We start from the raw sequence: 15,430 nt of genomic DNA on the forward strand, positions 1-15,430 counted from the left end.
CCCACTGAGCATTTGTATGGGTTCTGGGGATTCGAACTCTGGTCCTCATGCTTGCATGGCAAGTACTTTAGCTACTGAGCCACCTCCCCGGCCTCACCCTAGCCTTTGAGTTAGGGAATTAGACTGCAGGTTTTAAGTAGGTTAGAGACACTGGCACCTCACAAGAGCAGAGGACTTGGACTCCACAGCCTTTGTGAGGAATCAGTATGTATGTTTGTGAGTCTGGCAAGGTCTAAATGACATTGATGAAATAATGAATACAGGTGGAATGCATGGAATGCCAAGTACTGCCATGATAGAGTACGTGGACTGGCTAGAGGCTCCCTTGAGGCTAGGCCCCATAAGTAACTACCACGTAAGGCAAGAGATGAGAGCACCCCTCGGAGAAGGAAAATCTCACCGGGTGGAGGGTGCATCCTGGCAGGATTCCTGGAGAGGGTGGCATTGAAGCTAGACCCTGCTTGTGTAAAGAGAGAATTGGGTGAAAGAGCAAAACATGAACACAGAGGAGCAGTAAGGGAGAGGGGTGACCGTGAGATGTCCCATTACAAGGTGTGGCTAGGAAAGAGTCTCAGGGCCAAGGGGCCCCTGATGCCACATGTCAGAGACCCTGAATGTCACAGTAAGGTACCTGATGGGTTGGGATTTTATTGTGAGAGCGGGTGAGAGACTCTTTAATACCTAAACAGGTTTGTGTCATGTTGCATAAATTCCGTTTATTTTTAAATGTAATTCTCAAACACAAATGGCAAATGGCACCTGGCTGGATTGGCATTATTACTACTTGGATTCAAGTTGAAAGGAACAAGACTCAGAAAGCTGGCAGAAAGACACACATTAGGACTTCCAACCATAGGCCTTTATCTACACAGACCTTCCTTGTCCCAGGAGTTGAGCAAGGAAGGACACGAAGGTCTCATCTGTGCCCAGGAGAAGGGGTAAAGTCAGAAAGGATGAGGGGAGGAAGGGGAACCCAGTTGAGCAGTTTTAGGTCGGTCATTATCAGTACAAAATGAGGCCAGCACTGGGAAAGGGGGACAAGCCAAATGTAACACCACCAATTTTAAAAGGTCATACTAAAACAAAAACAAAAACAAAAACAAACAAACAAAAAAACCAGAACCAGATATTGGGGTGAACGATGAAAGATCAGAGAAACAGAACAAGCCTCACCTTGCCAACTTCTCAGCTGATCCTGTTTCCATGAATCCTCAAACTGAAAGCCTCTGAGTCCTCACCCCTGAGGGTTTCAGCTGAACTGCTGCTGTATGTGCTTTCCAAGCAAACACAAAAGATCTCAAATTCTGGGATTAAAGGCATGTGCCACCACTGCCTGACTCTGTTCTCAGTGTGGCCTTGAACTCACAGAGATCCAGACAGATCTCTGCCTTCCAAGTGATAGGATTAAGGGTGTGTGTCACCATTCTCTGGCCTCTATGTCTAATCTAGTGGCTGGCTCTGTCCTCTGATCCCCAGATAAGTCTATTAGGGTACACAGTATATTGGGGGTACACAATATATCACCACATATAGCAGTGATCGAGACAAAATTGTTAGAAGCTTCCTTGGTGGTTTGTAGGAGGAAATGCATTTAGGATAAGGAGACTGGGAACAAAGTTCTGTGTTATAGAGTGTGTGGTGAAAGGGAATTGGGATAACGGACTCGTGGGATCCTATACCATTTGGGATTTGAATTTTCTCCTGGGCTTTTCAGTGATATGTGCCCTTTGCCTTCAATCCTTCATCTGTAAGATGTAAGTGACTGACTATTTAGAGATCACAGTTCCATTCCTAAAACTGATCTGGAGAGCAAACACTTTAAAACTTGCTAAGTGCCAATGCTAGCCCAGCATACTGTGGCAAAGATCACCTAAGTCAGCCCTCCTGTGCCGATGCAGAGCCTGAGCAATCACCTTTTGTGCACAGGACTTTGGCAGGTCCTCAAATCCACACTTTAAGGTAGCAACCCTTTACTCATTTTGCAGGGTTTTTTTTTGGGGGGGGGGGGAGTAAGGGGAGAGCTTATGCCACAGCATAAGCTGTGGGTCAGAGGACAATTTGCAGGAGTCAGTTCTCTCCTTCCACCGTGTGGATCCAAGAGACACAACTCAGGTTGTCAGGCTGTGCCTTAAGTGCCTTTATCCACTGAGCCATCTTGAGAACCCATCATTTTGCAGGTTTTCAGGACACCAGGACAACTTCACTGAAGGCTCTCTGTCGGAGATGGGATGGATGGATGGATTAGTGAGGGTTGGGGGGCAGTGCAATGAGGTCCCCAGAGGCCTCTTCTGACCGTCCCGGACCTCTGTTTTCTGCCCATAGCTGCCAGCCGCTCCCACCCGGCCAGCCCCAGCCCCCCAGGACCCCAAGCCAGCCCTGTGCTGCCGGTCAGCTACCGCCTGTCGCACACTCGGCTAGCCTTCTTCCTGAAGGAGGCGCGGCCCCCGCCGCCAGCCGCAATCAACGGCTCCCTGCAGCGCTCAGAGCCCTTCGTGGTGTTCCAGACCAAGGAGCTTCCGGTCCTCAACGTGTCCCTGGGACCCTTCAGCACCAGCCAAGTGGTGGTGCGGGAGCTTCTGCAACCGTCCAGCACCCTGGACATCCCCGAGCGCCTGACGGTCAACTGGAAGGTGCGCGCCTTCATCGTGCGCACCCGCGTGCCCGTCTCGCAGCCTGTGGCTCAGGTGCTCTTCTATGTGGCCGGCCGCGACTGGGACGACTTCGGGGTCACCGAGCGGCTGCCCTGTGTCCGCCTGCACGCTTTCCGCGACGCACGCGAGGTGCGAAGCTCGTGTCGCCTTGGCGGGAGCTTAGCCACCTGCTTGGTGCGCGCGGAGCTGCCCCTGGCCTGGTTCGGACCCCCAGCCCCAGCCGCGCCGCCCAGCGCTCGCCGCAAGTCCCCCGACGGACTGGAGCCGGAGGCGGCGGCTGAGAGCCAGCAGGTAGAACTCTACTACACACTGCACGCCCCCGATGCAGCGGGCGGCTGCGGGAGCGCGCGGCGCGGCCCCGGGCCCGGAGCGGCCGCGCGCGCTGAAAGTCCCACGCAGCACCCGCTGCTGCGCATAGGCAGCATCAGCCTGTTCCGGCCGCCGCCGCGTAGGGCGGTTCAGGAGCATAGGCTGGACAGCAACCTGATGATCCGACTGCCTGACAGGCCGCTCAGGCCGGGCGAGGTGCTCAGCATCCTCCTCTACCTGGCACCCAACTCCTCCTCAGCTGCCAACCCTAGCGTGGAGCACTTCACACTCAGGTAAGAGACCTGGGAATGCGAGGGGCTCCCTAGCCCAGGTCAAGTGCATCTCTGACCCTTCAGGGCCTCAGCATCCTCCTCCAGGAACACTTTGCCAGAGCAACTGTTTGTCCTGACTGTCTACACAATTTCTCTTTTAAAATTACATTTGTTTGTTTTGTTCTGTATGAGTGAGGCCTGCCTGGTATGGCCCTCTTGTGGAGGTTAGAGGGCAACTCTCAGGAGTTGGTTTTCTCTGTTCATTATGTAGATCCCAGGGATCCAACTCAAGTCAGGCTTGATGACAAAGACCTCTACCCACTGAACCATATCCCTCCAGTTTCCGACCACGGCCTCTTTCTCTTGCTTTGTATCACATAGAAAAAGATTTGCAACAGGAGTGAATATGAGCCTTTTTACAAGCATGGCTGTGAGGACAGAATCTGGGCTGGGAAGGTGCTTAGACACAAGCTGGTGTAGCTCACCCAAATTTCACAGATGAGTCCAGAACATGGAGTAAGGATGTCTGGCCCTTTCTGTATAAAGCACAGCCACTCACAGATGCCTAGATCATCCCATCCCTACTTGACATATTTTTTTTTTTCAGTAGGAAATCATGGTTTGAGTCAGGCCAGGGATTCTGAGGACATTAAATATGCCCCACCAAACTGCTTCCCTGCACAAGCAACATGTCTAGAAACTGAATTATCACCATCAGCCTTGCAACTTATTTCCAAACTCCTCTAAGCACACACCCACAAAGCTCACAAATTCCCACAGGGTGTCTACCTGATTCAGTGATGGAGACTTGAATGTGAATGAGTTTTGGGCTGCATTAACAGTAGTAGAGCACGTAGATGTAAGGGAGGTGATCATCAACCTGCTTTTAGTCAGCAGTAATTAAGGCACAGCCGAAGCTTATTTACTAAGGGATGCATCTCACATACATCCAGAAGAGGGTGATGAGGCTGTGAGTCCATCTGAAGCCATGGTAAAAAGCAATGGGAATGTCTGGAGCTGTAGACTCAGAGGAGACCTCCACTTCTTGCTGTCTCAAGAGCTGTCACAGTGAAGATCAGGGGTGATACATGGCATACCCATGACCTTGCATACAGGGTCATCTGTGGCTACATAGAAAGTTGGAGATCAGCCTGGGCTGTATAAGATCCTGTCGTTAGAAAAGGCAGAGGGTGTGTTCTATGGGCTTCTGTGAGTTTTAATGGGCTTCCTGAGAAGAACCTGAGGTGTATAGACATTGTGTTACTAGTGTATGAAGAGACTGAGTAGAGGATAGGCCAGAGCCAAGACAGAAGGGATGACAGTGTCCAAAGCTTCAGCTTTAGAGAACTGATCACCCAGATGTTAAGTGTAGACCCACGGTAGTTCAGATCACTTACTTCCCCCATCCCCAGCTCCAGCCTAGGGCTGGTGGCCAGGTGAACAAGTTTTGCATCAAAGCCTGACCCTCCACCTCTTCTTCCTCACTTTTGTTCCAGGGTGAAGGCCAAGAAGGGAGTGACCCTCCTAGGCACCAAGTCTCGAAGTGGCCTGTGGCATGTGACCTCCGAGCTGCTGACTGGGGCAAAGCATTCCACAGCCACTGTGGATGTGGCCTGGGCCCAGGGCACACCCCTACCCCCCTGGTGAGTTCACCTTCTGCAGATAAGGTACCTGGGGGCTGGGTAGCTAGCTTCCATGGAGAAAGATAGATTTCCAGAGTGCTGGGGGACAGTCCCATTTCCAGGAATCAGAAGTGAGATTCTGGAGTTGGGTTACTAAGGTGGGCTGAGGAGAGTAGCTATTAATAAGAGGTGCATTCCTGCATCCCCCTCAATCTCTGTCTCCCCCATTCCTGTTTTACCTTGAAGGGAGGGTCAGGGACCCCTGGAGATCTTGCAGCTGGACTTTGAGATGGAGAACTTCACCAGCCAGTCTGTGAAGCGGAGAATCATGTGGCACATTGATTACCGAGGCCACAGTGCCATGACTGACTTGGAGCGAGTTGTCACCGAACTGACGGTCATCCAGAGGGATGTGCAGGCCATTCTGCCCTTGGCCATGGTAAGCAGGCCTTGTCCGAGCACCCCACCCCGCTCCATGAGTTCACATGTGTGTAGTGGGACTGGGCAGGGCTGAGCATCTATACATGTGGATGGGGTGGTGTGGGGAGCAGAGAAGAAGGACCACTTCTGAGACGATGCCTGTGGACCTGGGCATGTGCCCACCCACAGGAAGCAAGCACAGCTCTGGCCCTGGTGAAATCACCATAGACGAATTCTCTGGAAAGGGGCTGCTTAGGGGAGCTCTTCTAGAAAGGGCTGTCTCCTTCAGTTTTTGGAAGCCATCAGAGAGGAGGCAGTCATCCCATCTGAGACGAAGAGAGGAGTGTGCTCCAGAAGGACCCAGCTCCCATAGGAAAAAGCACATGGAGAGGAATTTGGGTGCTTTTTCAAAGGGGCAGTGGATGCAGCCAGCATACTGGAGTGGAGGGCTGGTGACCCACCCAGAGCACTGTGATTGGCTATGAGAATGTGCTGATGTCACTCTGAGAGCTTTGGCTCAGGGGAAAGGATGTTCCTTGGAAGCAGGGAAGGACTTCATCTGAGGAGGAGCCCGAGGCCGAGCAGAGGCAGGCCCCTGCACACATGTGCCATTTCCCCAGAGGAAATGGATATCTGAGGAGTGGCAGCAGCCAGGAACCAGGGCAGTGGGTGACAGACATGTCCCTGGAGAGAAGCATGCAGCAGAGCACCTACCACCCACCCCTGTCTCCCTGCAGGACACAGAGATCATCAACACTGCCATCCTGACAGGCAGGACTGTGGCCATTCCCGTCAAGGTCATAGCCATTGAGGTGACTGGCCTTGTCCTGGATGTTTCTGCCCTGGTGGAGTGCCAGTCTGACAATGAGGACATCATCAAGGTGGGTCTTTGGGAGAGCCCCCAAGCTCTTCCAGGTCGTCCTTGAAGAGGGCATGCATCTGCCCTGCTGTGGACCAGCAGCTGCCCCTCCTCTCTGCCATCCTAAGCAGCACCCCAAGGTCTGGAACAACTCAGGCCCACATGCGTGGATACCTCCATGCAGACTCATAGTCCCTCTGCTAGTCCAAAGGACTACTCCATCCAGACCTGATGGGTGTCCTGGCAGAGTAAGGCAGGCCAAAGGGGATGGGCAGTGTTAACAATTTAACCCCAACCCAGCAAGTCACTGTTGAGCCCTGTATAAGACAGACTCAAATACGGCAGAAGGATGGATAGATTTTCCCTGAATCCTGGGCAGGAGGGGAACAGGGTGGAGAAACTGGAGCTAAGGAAGGCAGCTTCAGGAATAGAGGATCCCGACACACCCCAGCACCTAAAACTCCCTGTGACCCTCCCAGCTGTGACTCCCTCCCACCCCCAGATGCTCTCCAGAGACTAGCTCCATCCATCTCCTCCTTAGCCCAGGACACAGAGCATTCATCTGACTTGATGGCCCACATTGCCACCACCCCACCCGGGAGATTCCTGGCTTGTTCTTTCCCTGGTTTTCAAGAGGAAAGATGGGACAGGAGGCAGTGGACAGGTGGCAATGTGACGCAGCCATGGTGCCCATGGGGTGGGCTAGCCTCTAGTAAGATGGAAGCAAGTGCCTGGACAGCTGGGTCTGTCTCCTGCTTCCCTGGCTACTCCACTTAGAAGAGTGGGGGGCTGGATGTACCATCCTACCACTCACTTGCTCAGTCTGCACTCTGCCTCTGTTTTCCCTGGGTCTAGGGAGCCCGAGGAGACGTTGTCCACCCCTGTCCCAGGCATCATGTCTTTCAGGGAGATGGAACAGAATTTGGCTCCCTCCTCCATTCCCTCTGTCCAATCCTGTGGCTGGGATGGGACCAGATTCAGCTGCTCCCAAGAGCCTTCGTGTAGTGCTTTCTCCGCCACATTTTCCCATCCTGTGATGGCTAAGATGCCAGCAGGACTCAGAGGGTTCTAAATGAACTGCTGTAAATCTCTGTGAAATACAGCTTTTTAAATGGAGGCTGCTAGCCTTCAAGTAGAACATGCCAGCCTATGCCTTCCTGGGTGGGATAGGTGCATTCCTGTTTCCTTCCACCTCACCTTTAAGAGGACACAAGGAACCAACAGCCAAGGGTTTGGGGTAGTCCAGGGGTCCATATATGTGGATGACACATTTCTATGTTACTCTTCTATTGCTGTGCTCACATACCATGACCAAGACAACTTACAGAAGAGTTTATTGGGATTTATTGGGAGATGCCCTAGTTTTTTATTGCCATGACAAAACATGATAACCAGGGATACTTAAAAAAAAGAAAAACATCTAATTTGGGACTAAGGTTGCAGAAGGTTAGCCCATGACCACCATGGTAGTAAGTATGGCAACAGGTAGGCCGGCCTGATGCTGTAGCAGTAGCAGAAAGCTCACATATGATCCAAAGCAGGAGGCAGAGAGAGCACACTGGGAATGTTGTAGCCTTTTGATACCTCAAAGCTTGCCCCACTGACACACCCCCTAGTCCTTCCCAAACAGTGCCACCAACTGGGGACCAAGTTTTCAAATACATGAGTCTATGAGGGCCGTTCTCATTCACACCACCACAAGGTATAATCCAGCACCCCCATCACTACAGAGGCTTTGGGGTGTGTCCAGCTCACTGGTCACATGGTTACTTCTCCAAGACTCATGGAGGTGTCCCAAAGTGTTCTGTTCTGGCAGAGATTGTCCAGGTGTGTGTCTACATGGGATCCACCCTAGGGTGTGTCAGGTGTGTGCATGAACACCCAAAGCACACTCAAGACACCTGCACCTACCCTGAAGCCTTGGCAGTGGCCCCCTGAGAAGAATCGAACACTGCTTCCAGCAACATATCCTCAGTAGGCGTGTGGGTTCCGTGAGGGAGCCTCTAGGCATAGTGTTGCTAGCCAGGTGGGCACACATTTGCATAAATAATACATATCGGTGGCCACCAGCCACCCACCTGTGCTCAGGCTTCTCTGATCCCAAATTGTTCTCCCCCATTCCCTCTCCTCCATATTCCATTTGGAATTAACTAGCTGCCCACACACCTACCAAGTCATGCTGCTGTGGCATGGAGGAGGCAGGAACCTGTTCCTTACTCCAGCTCCTCTGTCTCCTCCTGCCCAGTCAAACAGCCCCTGCAGGTTGGAGAAGTCCATCTGGCAGACACCTAGTTCCAGAGCCCTAAGTATGCTGCAGTAGAGAGCAGCCCTGGGAAGCCCCTCGGCTAGCAGGCCTCTCCACTTGCTCTCCAGCAGGCTTGCTGGCCCTGTCATCAGACCCTGAACCGCCCAGCAGGAGGACCTGGAAGGCAAGCCATGCCCATGCTATATGTTCCTGCCTTTCCCCAGGTATCCAGCAGCTGTGACTATGTGTTTGTGAGCGGGAAGGAGTCTCGAGGGTCCATGAACGCCAGAGTCACCTTCCGCTATGATGTCCTCAGTGCCCCCCTGGAAATGACAGTCTGGGTCCCCAAGCTACCTCTGCACATCGAGCTCTCAGATGCTCGCCTCAGCCAAGTGAAGGGATGGAGGGTACCTATCCTTCCCGACCGAAGGTACAGCCCCAGCACATAGTGCAAAGATGGGACAGTAGTCTGATCTGCATGCGTGTAAGGCCCTTGGTGGACACAGTCTGTGGGCAGACACTGGCAGGTATTTGAGATGGGGAAATAGTGTGACCAGCCAGGCTTTCAGTCCAGCAGGGTGAGAAGACATGCACACATCCCAGAGCATGGTGGGAAGCTCTCTGTGGGCAGGAAATGAAAGAGCATGAAGGAGGGAGTCCCTCTTTCTCCAGAAATAAAGCCAAGCTTCCTGGAAAAGATGAGTTAAGTCTTAAAGTACAAGTGGACAGGGGTCAGCTGGGGACCCATAGGATCCAGGGGGCTGGACACACCCTTGAACACAGTGGCACACACTGCACCTGTGTCCCCCAGCCAGGGATACCCACACAAATATCAGCACACAAACTCTTTCCTCAGGCCCCAGCTGAGCACCAAGAACAGATTTACCACAGTACACAGGTACACACAAGCTCCCTGGCCAAGATGCAGGCTTCCACACCTCAGTGCCCATCTGTGGGCCATGTGTGTGTATACTTACCATGCTCTACTCACCCATTCAGAGCTGCCACAGTGGAGCCCAGCAGAGCTCGGTGGGAAGCCAGGGATATGGAGAGAAGCAGGGAGGGAAAGAAGAGATAGGCTGCATGTAAAGCATGTATGTAGCAGAGCCCCTCCAGCCTGAATGTGCCTTTCCATTGCTGGGGCTTTTGTTAACATTCAGCCTCTGCTTCAGGGCTGGGACACAGCCTGGGACTCTGCTTTGCCAAACAGCTGCAGAGCAATGCCCATGCTGCTTTGAGTGCTGAGGGTATAGGAAGCCCTTTAGCCAGGTAGCATAGTTTAAATCCTGACTTTGTCATTTACCAGTAGTGCAACCAACCCTATGATATTCCATATCTCTGACTCATTTTTCTCATCTGAGAAATGGGCAATAGAATACTTGACTGGATAGCAGTGAGGAATAAATTCGTTAACACACATAAAAAGAGGCCTTCATGTGAATGGATGTTTCAGTTAGCTAATTCTAACAAAGCACTAGCAAGCTTATTATCTAGTGCACACCCCCCTGCCAGGGAATCTCCTGATTTCAGCATCTTTTTCAAACAGCATAGGCTAAGGATTTCCTAAACCATTAAGTTCAGGTTCCCTTTTGCTTACTGTCTCTCCTCTCCTCCCTCCCTCCCTCCCTCTCTCTCTCCCTCCCTCCCTCCCTCCCTCCCTCCCTCCCTCCCTCCCTCCCTCCCTCCCTCCCTCCCTCCTCTTAGTCTAAGCAACAGGAGGGGGCTGAGGGTGTAATTCATGCAATAGAATGCTTGCCTAGCATGCATGAAGCCCTGGGTTCAACCCCATCCCCACTCAGTACCCAGTACCCCATAAAACCAGGTGTGATAGCGAATATCTGCACAATCCTAGAAGTTGGGGAAGTTAAGGCAGAAGTATCAGGAAGTTCATGGGAGAGCTTGCCTGAGCTGTGCAAGACATTGCCTTTTGAAAAGGGCAAATAAATAAAAGCACTAGGAAGAAACTGGCTTCACCCCTACTCTTGGCTCAGAGATCTCCTCAGCCAAACATCAGACTCCATCACTTCTCACTCATGCTCCACATATGACCATAGGACACATCCGCTGAGCTTGTTACAGGGATCCCCTCTTGCTCCAGGTTAAGGCTCACCACAGTGTCATGTGCATGCTCAGTGCTGAAGAAGAGGCCACCATCACCGTTAGGATGGGATGCCAGCTCTTGGCAGCCATGAGTTGGGAAGGTGAAGGAAGGAACCTCTCCAGGTGCAGCACAGTTACAGGGGGAGAGATGTGTGTGAATCAGAGAGACCCAGGGTGGGGTGCTATTGACCCCCCAAGTCCTGACATCAACATTCCCCAGGTCAGCTCGGGAGAGCGAAGATGAGGAGGAAGAGGAAGAGGAACGGAGACAGAGTGCCAGCCGAGGCTGCACTCTGCAGTACCAGCACGCCACCCTGCAGGTCTTCACCCAATTTCACACGACATCATCTGAGGGCACTGACCAGGTGGTCACCATGCTAGGTCCCGACTGGCTGGTGGAGGTCACCGACCTGGTCGGTGACTTCATGCGGGTGGGTGACCCCCGAGTGGCCCACTTGGTGGACAGCAGCACTCTGGCAGGACTGGAGCCAGGCACCACCCCCTTTAAGGTAAGAAAGGGCTCTATTCAGATACAAAGCAGTCAGTCTGGGAACCTGGATTACCCACACATAGAGAATTCAGGTGTACCCGGGACCTTCACTTCTGAAAGACACCCCAGTGACCCCCTTGAAACACTTTCTTCCCTCTTACCTGAGGTGGCACCTTCCAAAATCACGCTCTTTTCCACTTCTTGGGGAAGTTCTCAGCCAAGCCTCAGCAGCCTCCATAGCTCTCTGTGGCGAAGGTTGGACCAGGATGTGGAAAGAAAATGGCTGCTGAGTCACAAGAAGGAACCTATGGGTGGTCTAAGAATTCAGCCTCTGGCCTTCCTCTCTGACAGCGGGGTGACCGAGTAGAAATCAGCCATCTATGAGCTAATAAATGACCACAGCCTACAGACGTATTTTGTTGATAAAACAATTGATCCCGCAGCTGAACACCAGTTCCTGTGACCACTGCTCAGTTCTCTCGTCGGCACCTGCGTTTCTGCCTGGCCCCTGAGAGCCTCTGCCTCTCCACTGTTCCTCCTTACAGACCTGTGGGAGAACCAGGAGTCCTGTGCTCTCTGGCCCTTCTCCCCATCAACGCTGGGAGTTCTCCCTGGGTGGGGGCCCTGAGCAAGGCAGCTGCCTCCCAGCCATCCCCCACCACCTTTTGCTCTGCCATAGGTTGTATCCCCCCTGACTGAGGCTGTGCTGGGGGAGACTCAACTGACAGTGACAGAGGAGAAAGTCAGTGTCACACAACTGCAGGCCCAGGTGGTGGCCAGCCTCGCCTTGTCGCTGCGACCCAGCCCTGGGAGCAGCCACACCATCCTGGCCACCACAGCTGCACAGCCCACCCTCAGCTTTGTCAAGCAGGTAACTGACTCCCTGAACCCCCCCCCCCCCAACACCCCCACCCCACCCCTGGCGAACATGTCAGGTATGGAATAGGACCTGGAGGCTCCGCCCCACTCGGGGCCATCAATCTTCAGATGAGGCCTTTAGATACACAAGGAACTCTGCATCTTATCACCCCGTCCTTCACAGGGCTGGGCAGGGGTCCAGTGCCCCGTTGAGGGTCCTCTACTGGATTCTCAGAGGGCTCTCTCCTCTACCACCCTCCAAACTCATCTCTGGGGGAGTTTGTAGTATATCAGTACCTACATAGTATAAGTATTGGCTATAGGACAGAGTGGAAAGATGATGGGTGGTGTCAGGCCATAGGGATCCCTTGTCCCCTAATCTATGATCCACATCCCTCTTTTTTCTCTGGGCTTCATTAGCCAAGGGTCAGACATAGAGGTCTGGGCTTACCTTGGTGACTGATAAGGTAAATCCACCCAGGTCAAGAGAAGAAGGGGGATCTTCAGGGTGGTGGGTGAGACCTGGAAACCCTACCTTGTGTTCCCCGTCCCCACAGTGCAAGGGGCCTCACACTGTACTCCAGGAGTGGTCTAGAGTCCCACCTAGCACCTTGCATTTTGGGTGCTGAGCCAGGCAGAGCTGGTGGTATCTATCAGAGAAGACAGTAAGGCTGGCCCTGACTCCTGTCTCCTCTCCACTTTCAGGAAGCCCTGCTGAGTCTGTGGCTCTCCTACAGTGATGGAACCACAGCCCCACTCTCTTTGTACAGTCCCCGGGACTACGGGCTTCTGGTGAGCAGCCTGGATGAGCGGGTGGCCACTGTGACCCAAGATAAGGCTTTCCCACTGGTGGTGGCGGAGGCGGAGGGGTCAGGAGATCTGCTCCGTGCAGAGCTCACCATCTCAGAGGGCTGCCAGAAAACCAAGCGCAAGAGTGTGCTGGCCACTACCTATGTGGGCCTGCGAGTACACTTTGGGCGGGAAGACGAGGATCCCACGTATGACTACCCGGGTCCCAGCCAGCCTGGGCCTGGTGGGGGCGAGGATGAGGCCCGAGGAGCTGGTCCACCAGGCACTGCCATCCCCGCCGGTGAGGTTCCTGGATTGGGCACTTCCGGCCCAGTGCCACCTACAGAGGACTACTTACCGCTGCCCACCGGCTTCCTGCAGATGCCCCGGGGGCTGACGGACCTAGAGATTGGTATGTACGCACTGCTGGGGGTCTTCTGCCTCGCCATCCTTGTCTTCCTCATCAACTGCATCGTGTTCGTGCTGCGATACCGGCACAAGCGCATCCCTCCCGAGGGGCAGACCAGCATGGACCACTCCCACCACTGGGTGTTTCTGGGCAATGGGCAGCCACTGCGGGTGCAAGGTGAGCTGTCGCCGCCCGCAGGGAGCGCACTGGAAACCGTGCCTGCCTGCTGCCACGGTGATCACCACAGCAGTGGCAGTTCGCAGACCAGCGTCCAGAGCCAGGTGCACGGCCGTGGGGACGGTTCCTCTGGGGGCTCGGCCAGGGACCAGACGGAGGACCCTGCTAGCTCTCCCACCTCCAAGCGCAAGAGGGTCAAGTTCACAACCTTTACCACACTGCCCTCAGAGGAGCTGGCCTATGACTCAGTGCCTGCTGGTGAAGAGGAAGAGGAGGACGAAGAGGACCTGGGTTGGGGTTGTCCAGATGTGGCCGGAACCACGCGGCCCACTCCACCCCCGGACCTGCACAATTACATGCGCAGAATCAAAGATATTGCATAGTGGTGGCCTGGGGTGGCAGGATATCCCCACACACGCGATGACCTCTTGCTGGGACTCAGCATGGACCCGCAGCTCACAGGGACTCGGGGCAGCTGAATGGATTTTGTAGTCCCTGCCACCGCAGCTTTGGTCTGAGCAGTTGTGGCCAGATCCACCTTGATCTTCTGCCCCCCCGCAGGCAGAAGGCTCCTTCCAAACCCAGCGTGAAGCAGGGAGACAGTTCAGCCCTGTTCACTCTTTCCAAACCTCATTCCATCTTAGACATCCCCCACCGCCCCAAGATTGAGGCACCAAGGCCAAACTTGGGGCCAGGTGGGCCCACACTGTGCCCTGCCATGCCTCTGACATCCCCAATGGTGCCCCCCTGTGCAGGGGACCCGAATGGGGTCTTGTGTCATAGGCTGCACAAAGACTTTTTCTTAAACCGATATTCAGGGATTTCTGTCCTGCAGGGTGGGAAGTGGTGGCTGCCTGCCTTGCCAAGGATCTTGCTGCAGACAAAACATTTGGGTGGGTATTGGGGGACAGTTGGGATGTCTGCTGGTTTCTGGGTGTCTCCCAAGCCTGGAGCTGACTGCAGAGGGTCCAATGCAAAGTAGACACTTTCCCATGACTTCCTCTGCCCTTTCGCCTGTGAGAGGGGTTTTCATATCTCGCACCCACATAGCAAGCGCAGTGGGTGATGTGCAGCCTGTCCCCACAGCAAGGTCAACACTACTGCGCCTTAGCCTGGGCTCTGCTCACTCCTGCTTCCCTCCACACCAAAGGGCAGGCAGCCACAGCCAGCGTCCCTGAGATGGAGGAGGCCACCTGGGAGTATTGCAAGGGCCCATTGGGTGGGTGAAGGCAGAGAGGAGCTGCTGTTGCTCTGCGCCTTCCCCATCCCCCTAGCCTCACCTCTTGGGTTCTACCCACCACTGTGTCAGTTTTTCATAAATAAATGGAAGGCATCAGCCTAGCTTGGGGACAACAGCTCCCTTGCAAACAGACAGTGTACAGAGGCCGGCCGTGTCTAGTCCTGTTATGTTCATCACAGGACAACATGGGGCAACACTGGCTACCTAAGGCTGGTGACCTGCTCCTCCTTCCCTACATGAAGTGTTTCTTAAGATACTTGGGTACCATGGAGACACCCACGTTGTATCACAAAAGATCCACTGCCCTGGAAAGGTAGCCTTCAAAAAGTGGGTCTTCTCCAGGAGTCTTCAGTGATCAACCCAGGAAGAAAGAGCTGGCCTCGAGACTGGCTCAGGAGAGAGGTCTTGTGGGTAGAAGGGGACAGAAGGGAAAGATGTGTGACTTGGTATGCCCACCAGAACTTCCCAGGTTCCTCTGTCTATGTGGTGGAAGTCTCTCCTTATATCCACTTTGGCAGGAGTATAGCCTTTCTTACCTGGAGGTCAGGTGGGAAAGTGCTGTTGGATATGGGTCTCACTTGGAATGGGCAGAGCCCCTCTGGGCTTGGGAACACTGGCAGGTCTCCTCAGGTCCTTGAGAGACTACCCCTAGCATAGGCAGCAAGCCAGGCAGGGTGGTCACTGAATTCAAAAGATGCTGCCAGGGTAGCTGGCCAGCCGTACACATCTGGAGAGGGAAGGGACCATGGCTGCAAACTGGGGATACGCTAACCGCCAGGACATTTTTCAACGCACCATAGAAAGCCAGCTGGCTTTCATAGCCACCTGTCCCACAACCAGGGCAGGGCTCTGTCTCGTGCCCATGGTAGTCACTTTATCTAGCAGACATCACAGCGGAGAGAGAGTCTCAGTGAGTGGATGTTTACCAGGACCAGAGTCCAACTTCTGAGGAAGGTGTGATCTGAATGGGGAGCCTGGAGACTGACGTT

At 53.8% G+C, this 15,430-nt stretch overlaps 1 protein-coding gene across 1 annotated transcript in view; it reads left to right on the top strand.

The window, feature by feature from the left end:
• Positions 1-14,573, top strand: part of Tmem132e (transmembrane protein 132E) — a 56,034-nt gene extending 41,461 nt beyond the window's left edge. The window contains exons 2-9 of the mRNA XM_036196750.1: positions 2,323-3,253; positions 4,729-4,875; positions 5,101-5,293; positions 6,012-6,155; positions 8,603-8,808; positions 10,699-10,987; positions 11,648-11,839; positions 12,532-14,573. Coding sequence (XP_036052643.1) covers positions 2,323-3,253; positions 4,729-4,875; positions 5,101-5,293; positions 6,012-6,155; positions 8,603-8,808; positions 10,699-10,987; positions 11,648-11,839; positions 12,532-13,584 — 3,155 coding nt within the window. The 3' untranslated portion in view covers positions 13,585-14,573. The remainder of the gene's footprint in view (positions 1-2,322; positions 3,254-4,728; positions 4,876-5,100; positions 5,294-6,011; positions 6,156-8,602; positions 8,809-10,698; positions 10,988-11,647; positions 11,840-12,531) is intronic.
• Positions 14,574-15,430: the final 857 nt, after the last annotated feature.

Source organism: Onychomys torridus, chromosome 8 (assembly GCF_903995425.1).
Source record: "Onychomys torridus chromosome 8, mOncTor1.1, whole genome shotgun sequence".
Taxonomy (NCBI): domain Eukaryota; kingdom Metazoa; phylum Chordata; class Mammalia; order Rodentia; family Cricetidae; genus Onychomys; species Onychomys torridus.